At 38.6% G+C, this 13,839-nt stretch overlaps 1 protein-coding gene across 3 annotated transcripts; it reads left to right on the top strand.

The window, feature by feature from the left end:
* Positions 1–6,067: 6,067 nt before the first annotated feature.
* On the top strand, positions 6,068–11,018 carry LOC129245495 (uncharacterized). 3 transcript variants are annotated; one of them, XM_054883686.1, is made up of 6 exons: positions 6,068–6,186; positions 6,312–6,520; positions 6,613–6,802; positions 9,761–9,932; positions 10,019–10,554; positions 10,649–11,018. In XM_054883686.1, exons 2-6 carry the CDS (start codon positions 6,333–6,335, stop codon positions 10,826–10,828), a joined length of 1,266 nt encoding a protein of 421 aa, XP_054739661.1. In that variant the 5' UTR covers positions 6,068–6,186; positions 6,312–6,332; the 3' UTR covers positions 10,829–11,018. The 3 variants fall into 3 exon arrangements, with proteins under 3 accessions (XP_054739661.1, XP_054739660.1, XP_054739662.1); XM_054883687.1 differs by having other exon boundaries at positions 6,096–6,186; positions 6,318–6,520; XM_054883685.1 differs by having other exon boundaries at positions 6,088–6,520.
* The last annotated feature ends 2,821 nt before the right edge of the window (positions 11,019–13,839 follow it).

Raw genomic sequence — 13,839 nt, 5'->3', positions numbered from 1 at the left:
TAAAATCAAGGAAACTTGCAAAACTTGCAATTGAAAATATGCACATTTTTCATTACAGGTCTCTTAAAATTCAGCTTTTTATTTGTTTATTGTGTGAGCATTTGCTTGTTAACCGGTTGTCTAAAGAAAAAATGTATGCAGTTAATGCTTGCCGTTTTCCCCTCAAAATGAAATGTCACTCTGCGCTCTCAATTACCCCCTTCTGTTAAGTTCTTTGGGTCCGAAAATTCCAAAACGTGATAGTTTGTTAGAATTTGTGACAAATTATCACGTACGTGAGCACAACTATTATTTAAATACTATAATTAAAAATAACTATTGTAAATATATCTATCTATGTATGTATGTATGTATAGCACACAGGTATCCCGAAAATTCCACGCTTCAAAATCTAAACATTTGGCAGTGAACACTGAATGTATGTACTTAAATACTACAACGTATAGATGTGTATGTGTGTATCTATGTATAGGGAACGAGGTCAAATATAAAATGTGGGTTAACGCTCCTATCACCAAGCTTATGTACATATGTATAAAAACGTGAAATATTTGAGTCGAAAGCACGATTTTGAGGTAGGGAAAGGTACTGAGCAAAAAAGGTTTTCCAAGGTAATTGGCGAAATCACAAACAAAAACTATTACTACTAATTTCCGACGAATCAATATTTTCCAAAGCCAATTTAGTAAACATTTTTTATGCACTTCGTTTTTTTTTGGAATGGACTTTGTAGTTTGGATGCAATATTACCACTTGTAATTATTAGTAGGTATATATGTGCATTATTAAATATTTTTAAAACGCTCCCCTTTTGAGTATTAGAACCCACTTTCTTAATGGTACTCAAACTACTACGCGAAGAAGGACTCACTTCCCTTACGTGCATATATAATTGTATTACATTATCTGGTTTCGTTCCCCCTCAAGTAAAAATTATCATCAAACCAGGAAGAAGACCTTAACAAGTCGAATCATATCGGCCCATCAGCCTATTGCCTATTTTTTTTGTGGGTGAGGTAGGGTTCGAAATGCCTTCGCATTTGCAGCGACCATCGTCTATTGTGTCGTGTGGTGTGGCCACTAAAACGATCCCTCTTCTCCTTCTGGGGAGACACCCTTCCCGGAACAGCTTTCTATATTACTTCGGGAGGGCCCAGAACGGCATCCATATAGGACCAATTCTATTCACCCACGTCTGGTTCCAGCATATTTGTAGCCAGCTTTCATACTATAGGCTCGTCTTCTTGTGTCTCTATCTGTGCGGCTTTTTTTGTTGCACTACGTCTAGGTCAATATTTTTCTTCCGTAGCACGTTCTCGATGTTCCAGCTGTCCTCACGTTCGAGCATTTTGCCGATTATATTGCTCGGCGCGATGTCGCCAATCGGCTTCCTGAGAGCATTTCTTTCTGTAAACCATCGGTTACAACGAAAAAACGTATGTTCAGCGTCATCGCTCAGCGCTTCGCAGTATATGCCCTTGGAATCGGTTACCTTGCCCATGCGGTATAGGTATCTCCGGAAGTATCCGTGGCCCGAGAAAAACTGAGTTAAGAAGTAGTTCACTTCCCCGAAGCTCCTTTGGACCCATTTGTGAATTGATGGAATAAGTTTCGTCGTACATCTGCCACTCGGCTCACTGCCCCATCGGTTTTGCCACCGCAGCATGGTCTGGCATCTCCGTTCTGAAAAGCTGGTGATGACGTGTTTATTCTTGGAGTCCCACGCATCCATTCGTTCCCGGACCATGAGGTCGACGAGTATCTGCCCGCTGATCACGAAAATTGCTACACCTGAGACAGTGTGGTAGGCTGAGGCAACTCTGAGAGCCGCTGTACAGCCTCCAGTGCGTGGCGCTTGGCTTTGCAGTTGCATGCTGACTTCGAGTGGCATGTGACCTCGTGTCATAAGGATGACTTCGGTTTTATGTTTGGCGAGTTCCAGGTCGTGGTCCTCAAACCATATATGCGTCCTTATCATAACTTGGTTCAGCTTCCTTCTAACGTCCTTAGTGTCCCGAGATGGTATGACCGCCACTATATCGTCCTCGTATCCCACGAGATATGTGTCTTCTGGCATTTTTATGTTCAACATCTCGTCGCAGCTCAGATTCCAGTGATTGGGGCCGAGAATAGATCCTGGAGCTGCGCCAGACGTTATCGCTTTTGTTTTCTGGCCATCTGGTGTGTCGTACAACAGTTCACGCTCACTCAGGTAACTCTGGAGAATCCTTAGCAGGTATGCAGGTATTCGAAACCTGTCTCGTAGTGCCTTTATAATGTCTATCCATCGCAGGCTGTTAAAGGCGTTGCCAGGACGGTTATGAGGTTCAGTAGTGGCGTCTGCGTTAATCGCTGCTTACCACCTCCTCTATTGCGCCAAGTGTTGATTTTCCGCGTCGGAAACCGTATTACCTTGCTGACAATCCTTCTGCACTCAACAGACTCTGCAAGCCTGCGCTGTATGCGTTTCTCAAACAATTTTCCGGCGCTGTCCAGCATGCAAGCGGACTCCAGGCTGACGCTAGCGCTGGGTCGCCCTTACCCCTACTCATTAGCGTCAGTTTCTGTATTTTCCACAGCTTGGGGAAGATGCTTTGAGAAATGCATGTGTTGTAAACGTCAAGCATCACATCTGGTCGGCTTGAGAGCTTCAGCTGAGAGTTTGAGAGCTTCAGCTGAGATACCATCTGGGCCTGGAGCTTTGTAGTATTAGTGGGAGCGGGCCCCACATACCATTGGTGTGACGGCACCTTTGAGATGTTTCTGAAATTTTAATTTCAACCTCCTTAAAAAACAAAAAAAAAAAAAAACTGCAGTACTCACAATTGACTAGTTGAAAGGGTGGCGCATTAAGCCAAACGAAACCAAATCTTCCCACGTCACTTTACACTAAATCGAAACACTTGCCACCCGTTAAGGGGACCCGATGGTCTAGAAATTTCAAAAACTATAATAGATTTTTTGTTTTTTCGATATTTCGAAAGAATAGTATCTTAAGAATGTACTGTGAAATTTTCATGCGGAAATTCCTAATATTATAGCTTGTACAGCCCATTAACTAGGTAAAGAATGGTCCGCGCCTCCTGTACCTCAAACTTTAAACTCATTTATTTCGAAACGACTTTTTTCGTCTGAAATTTTAATATGTTGTTCACAACATCAGTGGCTATCGCCCGTGCTAGAATCATATTATTATTTCAATTATTTCGTTTTTGTTTTTATTAAAAAACTGAAAAACCCCCTTTTTTAGAGTGTCAAATTCAAAACCGCGCCATTTTGTCAACATTTTTTTTTTATTCATTTAGTGGGGCATCGCCACAGTCATACTGATTAATATTTTTTTTTTTGGTTTTTGCGTTTCAGGTAAATAGAAGAGCCAAAATGGGCAATACCGGCCAGGCCCAATTTTTCGGGAGGGTCAACTTCAGCGCCATTTTTGAAATTATTAAAATTAAAATTTTTTTTTTCATTTTTGTATGTAAAAGAAGTTAAATAAAAAGCCTAACAAATTTAAATATCGTTTTTAATTTTTTTTTATTGAAAACAAACAATCCTGAAAATACCCTAAATTTTCGAGCTCAAGATCACCGGGACCTTTAATAACAATAATAATAACATAATTCCCCAAACTAACGTCACAGAATTCTCGGCATGCATCTTGATAGCAAGCTCATATGGAAAACCCACATTTTCACCAAACGGAAGGCTCTAGGTAAAAATTTAGAAGCCTATATTGGTTACTACATCGAAGTTCTCATGTTTCTCTCGAAAGTAAGCTGTCACTCTACTCAGCTCCCTTGAAACCGATAGGGGCATATGGCATTCCACTGTGGGGGACTGCAGCTAACTCCAACATCGAAATACTTCGAAGATTCCATTCGCAAACCCTCATTGTGATCTCAAACGCCCTTCGTATTATATAAGGTTGTCAAAAAAGTCTTGCGGTATTTTTATTGAATTTTCAATTGTTCATAAAATTGGTTATAATAATGCGATTTAAGTCAAATATGCGCCGTTTTGTTCGATGACGAGTTCCCAACGAGATGCCAACTTCATAATGCCCCTCTTATAGAAGCTCGCTTCCCTATTGTCAAAAAACTCGGAGAGCCAATTTTCACAGGACTCTCTTGAGGACAACTTCCGACTACCAAGCTCGTTCGCCATGGACAGAAATAGGTGGTAATCACTTGGTGCGAGATCCGGACTATACGGTGGATGCAAAAGAACCTCCCATCCGAGCTCCCGGAGCTTCTGGCGCGTCACCAAAGATGTGTGTGGCCTGGCGTTGTCCTGATGGAAGACAATTCGGCCTCTGTTGATCAAATATGGCCTCTTCTGCATGAGTGCTGCATTCAAGCGGTCCAGTTGTTGGCAGTACAGGTCCGAATTGAGCGTTTGGCCATAGGGGAGCAGCTCATAGTGGATAATTCCCTGCCAATCCCACCAAACATACAGAAGAACCTTCCTGGCCGTCAATCCAGGCTTGGCCACCATCTGGGCAGCTTCACCGCTTTTCGACCACGACCGTTTGCGCTTTACGTATTCGTAAGTGACCCACTTTTCATCGCCAGTCACCATCCGCTTCAAAAACGGGTCGATTTTGTTGCGATTCAGAAGCGATTCGCATGCATCCATACGGGCAAAAATGTTTTTTTGCGTCAAGTCGTGTGGCACCCATACATCGAGTTTCTTTTTGAATCCAAGCTTATTCAAATGGCTTATAACGGTTTGATGACTCATGCCCAGCTCTTGGCCGATGCTACGGCTGCTACTATTCCGGTCTCTTTCGATCAATTCAGCGATTTTATCACAATTTTCCACGACAGGCCTTCGGGACCGTGACGCATCTTCGATCACCTCTGCACCAGAACGAAAACGTTGAAACCATCGTTGTGCGGTGGAAATGGAAACTGTATCGGGTCCATAAACTGCACAAATTTTATTGGCAGCATGAGATGCATTTTTGCCTTTATCGTAGTAGTACTGTAAAATATGCCGTATTTTCTCTTTATTTTGCTCCATGTTTGCGACGCTATAACTCACGAACGACTAAAAGCAAACAACAATTAATTAAACACGTGTTAGCACGTGAAAAGAGCTTTCCAAAAAGCTCTAGCGTGAACCGATGCGACGAATACAACTAGAACTACGCGCTTGCAAAGACAAGCTTACGGAAATACCCCAAGACTTTTTGGCCAACCTTATATATCACGAATGATATCAAAGTAGCGACAATAATTAAAGAAATGTGTGAAAGTATGCCGCATCTCGCAACACACGACTCCGAATCGTACTCGAGCCCTCTGTCACAGAAATAATTGCAAATCCCATAAGCTTCCACAGGGTCAAGAGAAAGTCTACAAAAGACCTCATGTGACAATAAATTAGTCTAAGCTGTTATTTATCATAAAATTAGTAAATGGTTGCACCACTGGGTGCATTCCATAAATGTTTTTTACCTTAAATGATTAAATAGCTTTAAGTAAAATTATTGCTTAATGTTTGAAAAAACAGATCACAATAACGAAAGGGACTTAAAAAAAGGATTCAAGCCATTACTAACCTGCATCGATATTCTACGTGCAATAGCGGTGAAGCACAAGGAGCTGATCAAGCATCAAATTGAGGTAAAGTAATACTGGCTGATCACAAAACACCTGCAGACAAATTGGCTAATCAACCAACTACTCGCAACTGCCCGGTATACATACATACACACACATTCATCCATAAGCACAGCAATCCTCGACAATTCGCCACCGCCAACTATTGACTAACCACCTGATTGTTTGACACATTTATTATATTATTTATGATAGCATTCGTTTGCGCGGCCAGATACCCACCCATGCCGTAATTTATTGTTAAATAACCGAAAGCGGCTTGAGCATGTAAAACAGACACAATTATAATGCACCCATACATACATGCGAGTATGCATTGATTTACAACAACACACAATAACCAATTTGATCGTGGGCATCTACGGCGGCAGCGAATTACTCGGTTATCTGCCGTTGGCTATGACGTAGACAGCGGAAACGTTGGTGATGTTGGCGCTGACGGCATGTAGTCGAAAACAGTATTTTCCTAGCGATCCAACAAAGCGGGCGTATAAATTGGAGAGCACGCTGAAATCGTATACATATTTAGAAAGAGAGTGCTTGTGACTACAAACGTTTTACGGTAAATGTTATTTAATGTTAAATACGAAAAGTGAAACGTGAAAATTGGTGAAGGAAATCAAAATAATAAAATTTATTTAAAACCAGAAAATTCCATAAAAAAATAATAAAAAAATTTCTATAAAGCCGCAGAAGTCCTTCTTCACAATGACTACCAATGGCAAACGTGTATGTGTAATTGGCGCTGGCACAGCAGGCCTTTGCGCGCTGAAAAATTCGCTGCAACAGGGCATGGACGTGGTCGCTTATGAGCAATGCAGCGAAATTGGTGGCACCTGGGTGTATGAGAAAGCAGGCGAGGATAATGTGCACAGCAGCATGTATGAGGGCTTGCGGTAGGTGCACAAGTAGTTACAGACTGCTGATAACAGCTGGAAACTGGTACTAATCAATTTTTTTTATATCTCTCAAATAAAACAAAAAATAGCACAAATCTCCCTAAAGAGATTATGGGTTATCCTGACTACCCATACCCCAAGGATATCGAAGAATCTTTTGTGCCCTCCGCCGAAGTGTTGAAATTCTTGCAGTCATATGCCCAACATTTTGACTTATCAAAATATATTAAGCTGCAGCACGAGATAATACGTGTGCGACCATTGAACGAGAAATGGGAGGTGAGTCTGAAAAAAATATGGACTTCAAGCCATTGGAATAAGAAATAGATTTGCAAGTGAAAATTTCATATACATGCATTAGGGTACCCTGATTACATGCAATGGAGTGGTCCGAAAAAATTGAATGGGTGTCGTTTCAGTTTGTTCTAGTGAAGAAAAACATAACATTTTTTTTAATCCGTCGAATTTTCCCATTTGTTTTTTTTTTTTTTTTGGGTATAAAAAGAAAGGATCTACCTTTGATATCTTGATAAATATTTATTAAAAAAATATATTTTTTATTAATATATTATTTTTTTTTTTACATGAGACCGTATCTGTAAGATTTTTTAGTTTCTCATAATCATAATCTGAGTAAAAGTTACAAAACTCAAAATCAATTATTTTTATACATTGCAAACTAACAATTTTAAAATTTGTATAGAAATTTTAAATATTAAAATTAAAATAAACTTAGAGATGAATATAGGAATAGACAGACACATAAATTGAAAGAGAAGAAGAGGATTAATAGTAGAAATTAGTGAGACAGAGAAATGGTAACAGTAACACAACAGCGTTCATTATACAGCACTAAAGTAATCGCGTAATACCCCTTCATACTTAATCCTACCGATCACAGCCTTGACAGAGTCAGGAATTGAATTGCAGAGCATCACAGCATTAATAAAGAACAGCCTTCATGAACACAAGTCAATATTTGGCCACAAGTACACCCTTTTTGGGTGTTTGGCAGAGCTCCTCCTCCTATTTGTGGTGTGCGTCTTGATGTTGTTCCACAAATGGAGGGACGTACAGTTTCAAGCCGACTCCGAACAGCAGATATTTTTTATGAGGAGCTTTTTCATGGCAGAAATACGCTCGGAGGTTTGCCATTGCCTACCGAGGGGCGACCGCTATTAGAAAAAACGTTTTCTTAATTTCTCCGAGATTCGCACCTACGTCCTCTCTCTGAATTCCGAATGGTAGTCACGCACAAACCCATTCGGCTACGGCGGCCGCCTGGTAGATGGTCTTAGTTTCATTAAATAAGATTAAGATTTCATTGTGTGCCTATTTCCGAAAACAATTACCGTTTGTCCATTTTATACACTAAATGTCATAATTCTACACTCCTCCTATTTTTAAGTACTGTTTGACAATGCAGCTCTAACGGTAAGCTCAATACAAATTCAAATTCATCAACTTCGTTGTTTACTCTCCGTGGCTAATAAACTTAAAGAAGTATTGAAGCGTTTTGGGTACCAAAGAAGCTACTAAAGCTAGGTCAGGTATATATGGCAATTCTGAATAGATCTCGCATAGACCGCAGAGATCCGTAATGTTACCAATGTTGTTGGAGTCGTGTTGAACATAGTTTTGTCAACCATATCCTTTAGAGCTGAAAAGTATACCGATCGCAGGTAGTTGTAACAAGTTCTGCTTAGAGCATGACAGTGGCAAAAGAGGTGTTCTAACGTCGCCTTTTCTTCTTAGCATAAGTTACACGCGTCGTTCTGGACCGATCCCATTTTAGCTGGGCGATATGGAGTGAACCAATATGGAGTACTGACGAGACACACAAATCAATATTTTACATTCCTTCCTTGAGACGGATAAAATAAAGTTGATTGTTTTCGTGTTACAAGCTCGTAGCACTATTTTGGCAATCCTGTGGGAGGTCGAGGCTTCCCATATAGATTGTGCTTCTAAAGTTAGTTCCTCGTCTAGTTCCGTCTTCAAAACTAATACATGTTCGACGTGCGTGCCTGTCTTAGCAAGGTCGCCAACTCTCTCATTTAGCTTTATTCCCTTGTGCCCTGGTACCCAGTAAATTGTAACCTGTCTATTCTCACAGAGCTCGTCCATTTTGGATATACAGTGTAACAAGCTACTAAAGCCGTGCATATTTTTTCAGAGTTTTTCAAATATTTTCATTTTTTTATAAATGAGAGTAGACTTTTGCAGTTTATTCTTTTAGTGTTTCAAAGAAAACCTATTATGTATTTGTTAAATGGTCGTGATCTATTAGAAAAACTTTTTCTATCATTTGATATTTCATGCCCAAATGCGGGCAGTGCCAAATGGTAATCAACCCATTCGTTTACCCCGGCTGCCGCTTACCCATTGAAAGCCTTTAACTTTTGGAGACTTTATACCGAGTTTGAGAAAAAACACGAATTTTGTGCCATATATAAAACACCTAAGAAGCTTCATGGGCCTTGCGGTACCATTAAATATCAAACAATTTTAAAATAATAGTGATTTTCCAATATAGAACATTGTGAGGGTGTCCCAATAGACATTTAGTACCTCGGCTTTTTATGGGCCACCCTAATACGCAAGCAAAACAGCTATTGATCAATAAATAAATTTAAAAAAAGTATACCTGAATACAAAAAGAAATATTTTAATTTTTTTTAATAGTCAAAACTGGTCAAAATGTTGATACTATCGTTTATCGTTTGTCGCGGGCTGTATGTGCTTATATGAGTTAAATCACTTTCAAAAGCATATATTCCTATTTCCAATGAATTCGATACCCATCAAACGCTTTTGGTTGATTCAATACAAAAGTCAACAGGTTTTTCGCTGCCCGCAGTCGCTATCGATAGTGCCAGTTTTATACCTCAAAGGCCTGATTCGCATACATTTTAAACTGTTAGATAAAAATCTGTTTGTCCCATTTTGCTATTATCTGATAAAATTACCGCACGTGGCAATCGAAAAATTAGTCAGTCTGTTAATTTAGATTTGTTGTGCGAAATTAAGCGAGGTTGTGCGAAGTATGCATAATCAGATTTTAAGGTCCAATTTCTTGGTTGCAGAGTTAGTCTTCAATTTCCTTATCAATTAAATATTTCACGCTTTGTATGAAATATGATATATCGCCTAAGAGTGCGCAGTTAAAAAAAAATCATTGTTGACTAATTTTATTTATTACTTATATATTTAAGCACTTCAATGCTTCCATTCCAGATCTATGTGCGCGATATCAAACATGACGAAATCTCCAAGGAAATTTTCGATTTCGTTTTCGTCTGCAATGGGCATTACAGCATGCCGCTGATGCCGGCAATTGTGGGCATAGAGGAGTATAAAGGCAACAAATTACATAGTCATTGGTACCGGAAACCGGATACTTTTGAAGGTAAGTAGATTCGCAACGGCAATATGAATATTTGAAATGTCAGACAGTAACCACAAATCTCTGCCATCGCACCCGCTCTATCTTAGGCGCCACTGTGCTCGTGATCGGCGCCGGCCCCAGTGGCATGGATATCACCAATCACATCAGCAAATTTTCCAAACGCGTATTCCTTAGCCACAATTTGGATCCGGCCCCATGTACCGATTTCATGCAGAATGTCACTCAGAAGACCGTCGTACAACGTTTCACCGCAGATGGTGCCATATTCAAGGATGGCACCATCGAAAGCTTCGATCACATTATCTTCTGCACCGGCTACAAATACACCTTCCCCTTCCTTAGTATGGACGTTTCGTTACGTGTCGACGATAATTTCGTGCATCCTCTCTACAAGCATTGCATTAATATTCATTACCCAACAATGGCGCTGATTGGCTTGCCTTTCTACGTTTGCCCCTCGCAAACGGCCGATTTACAAGTACGATTTGCACTCACATACTTCACCAAGAAACGAGAATTCCCGAGCCGCGAGGAAATGTTCGCCGATCTGGAGAAGGAAATAGAGCAACGCCGCAAAAAGGGGTTAACCAATCGTCAGGCGCACGCAATGGGTGATAAACAGGTGAGCTACCAACAATGAATAAGAAAGAATGTAGGAATCTAGGAGTTCTAGAATATATTTACCTATAAATTGTTGTGTATTATTTTCTTTTCAGTATAACTACTATGAAGACCTCGCTGAAACGGCTGGCATTGAAAATATAAAGCCTGTAATTAATAAGATCATGGACGATTGTAGGCTCAAATACATCTATGAGCTGGCCACATACCGCAACCAATGCTTCAAGGTGCTCGACGATGAGACTTTTGTGAAATTTCCCATGAGTACTACATAAAACTTTAAAACTTTTGTTCTGCCTATTCATGCTGCTTGGGTGCTTTTGATTGGTAATGGGTGCGACGTGCTTGCTTTATAAATTAATAATTAATATCTTTAACTTTAGTTGCTGTAAATAAATCACAATAAACTTTATATCCAAGCTTCATATACACAATAAAATTCGTTTGTAAAAATGCAACAAAGAACGTAAAATATTCACTGATTAACGGAGAGAATTCGAATGAACAAGCAACTTACAGAGGTAAAGTTTTTAAAGCATACGCTTTTTATAACCACGTGTGCGTTAGTGCGGACTTACCAATTCGATCCCTATTTTGGAAATTAAGCATTCGTATTTTTCAAACAACAGTCGCACGCGCCAGCAAATGAGACGCCTCTTTGCGTATTTCTGCCATGAAACAGGTTCTCATACATGTCAGTTTACATACCATTAGAGGTCGGTATGAAACTTAAAGAATATCCGGTAATATGCGACACACCATATTAAATATGTGAAATGTGTGTATGTCGGTTTGGGTACCTTCCAATATATGAAAATATTCTTATCTCATGTCGAAGTGATGTGAATTGGCGTCCAAGATCATGCAATTCGGCGTCCTTGCATTTTTTCTTCGGGATTTTTCGAAAGGCATGATGATCACCCCACACAAAACAAATTCCTAGAAAGAATGACGAGAGTCGAGTCAACATATGACAACTTTGCATAAAAATTTTTTATTTATTTATTCGATTTATCGGATATTGCATTCTATATACACCCCCTAAACTATTATAAACGCACCATATATTGACAAGTTTAGACTATTTAATTACTTACTTTTTAATTGCAATTATCTTTTTAGAAAAAATATAGTTTATTCTATAACAAAGACCAAATAAAGTTTTAAACTTCGTATTTCCATGTTTTTAACCAGAAAAAGACCTCGTGCCACGTTATAGTATGAACCACAATTTATACGATCCGTATTAAAATAAGATTTGCAATGAACTAGAAGAGAGGAACACTCTTGAACACCTTATCTGTTCTTGCCCTGCATTAGCTAGAGCCTGAATGAAATATTTAGGAGCTCTACCTTATGAGAGGTTAGAATGTCTCTTGGGGCTTAGAGCTTCAGAGCTTACTTAGATTCGCGAAAGACGCAGCCTTATTACAAGAAACCTACTACAAGGAAACGTAAGGGTCAAGCTCCATCTGGTACCACTGAGGACCAATAGGTCTATGTGATGGCTTTCAGCCAGCCAGGTCAACATAAGCTAACCTAACTTAACCTATTAAAATAAGAAGGTAAAAAATTCAAACTTACGATTTTTTTCTTCAAGTTTAAAAATAAGCGGCGTGAATGGAACACCCTTTATTATATATTATTACTTATATGTTATTTTTGTTTATAAAAAAACTGCTTTTCGTTTTTCTCTACTTGCATTTTGCTATAAAAAACTCGGAAAAAGAATTTCTCTTTGCAACGGAGACAGATTAGTTAGTACTTCGATATTGCAAGGACGGAGGAAATAATAAATTATCTCAAAATAACAAAATTATAAACAAAAATATAGATTATAAATCAGAACAAAATTGAGGGAGTTACTGCAATTTTTCCGAGGAGATTTGTTATTTGTTTTGTTATTTGACAACCGAATTTTACATATTTGGAAAAACTGAAGCTTCTGCAATTACGTGCCGAAATTTCAGGCCGATCAGAGCAAAATTGAGGGAGTTACAACAATTTTTCCGAGGAGATTTCACAGTTTTGTTATTTGTCACCGATTTTCATGATTTTTGCATATTTGGAAAGACTGCAGCTTCTGTAATTACGTGTCGAAATTTCAGGCCGATCAGATATGTTAAAGAAATTGAAAACATTGTAATCTACTCAGCTTAAGGCAATAGCAGCCATAGCACTTACCTAGGCTATAATTTAAAAACTATTAAGCTTAGGTTTAAAATTTAAACTAAATTAAATAGTTAGTACTTCGGTAAGCTCATACCAGTCAAAGTGATCTTTCTGATCACCACACCTTATACGAACGCTAAATTCCTCAATATCATACTGAACGATCAGCGAGTGAAGGTGCCGGAACTTGAGAAACCTGCAGGCTCATTACTTAGCTCAATGGTTTCAGTTTGATAATATTAGAGCATGAATAAGTTATCACTAAGAGGCTCAATTGGCAAAACACCCAAATAAACTTCAATAAATGGATCGTTAATAAGAGATTTGCGCGTATGATCAATAAAACAAGCGCCTATTTGATCGTATCATTTGAAGAGATGTTTGGCAAAACTAGACTACTTAGACTTCTTCTGTTTTCTTTCTGATTTTCTCTGATTTGCTTGAAATTTTGACACAGCATTCAGGATGTATTAAGATTTCGAAGATAGTAGAAAACAGAAACCATTTAAAAAAAAAACATTAATTTAAAATTTCCTATGTTACAAGTTCCACTAATTAGACTACTTCGCTTAAAGCCACATATCTCCATAAATTTTTATCAGATTTCCTTGAAATTTTAATGCAATATACAAGAAGCGTTAAGCTTTCGAAGAAAATAGAAAACCGAATTCCATATTAAAACAAATTATAAAATTCATTTAAAATTTCCCAAGTTTCAAGTTCACCAAACCAGACAAATTCGCTTAAAGTCACATATCCCCGTAAGTTTTTCTAATAGCAAATGTTTGATGGAGTGTAGGTGTAAAAACGAAAAGAGTCATTTTCCCGAAATTTTTTTTTTTTTTTTTTTTTTTGTAGTCTGCGATTTTCAGTGTTGCATTCCAAAGAAACGGATAATCATTAAATTTGAATTAAAAATACTCGATACCTAAAATATCGATATCGAATTCACAAAAACCAACATTTGTCTCAAACTCTAATAAAGAATTGAACCTTTGCACGCCAAAATAAGCAAATGTCTGCACATACATTCTGTCAAAAAAATATCGGAAATTGTTCATTTAGAAAGCGCGCGTTACACATATGTCTAAATTTTTTTGTTGGAATATTGGTA

The sequence above is a fragment of the Anastrepha obliqua genome, chromosome 4 (assembly GCF_027943255.1).
Source record: "Anastrepha obliqua isolate idAnaObli1 chromosome 4, idAnaObli1_1.0, whole genome shotgun sequence".
Taxonomy (NCBI): domain Eukaryota; kingdom Metazoa; phylum Arthropoda; class Insecta; order Diptera; family Tephritidae; genus Anastrepha; species Anastrepha obliqua.
Note: the sequence above shows the minus strand (reverse complement) of the source record. Positions and strands in the feature narration are given on the sequence as shown.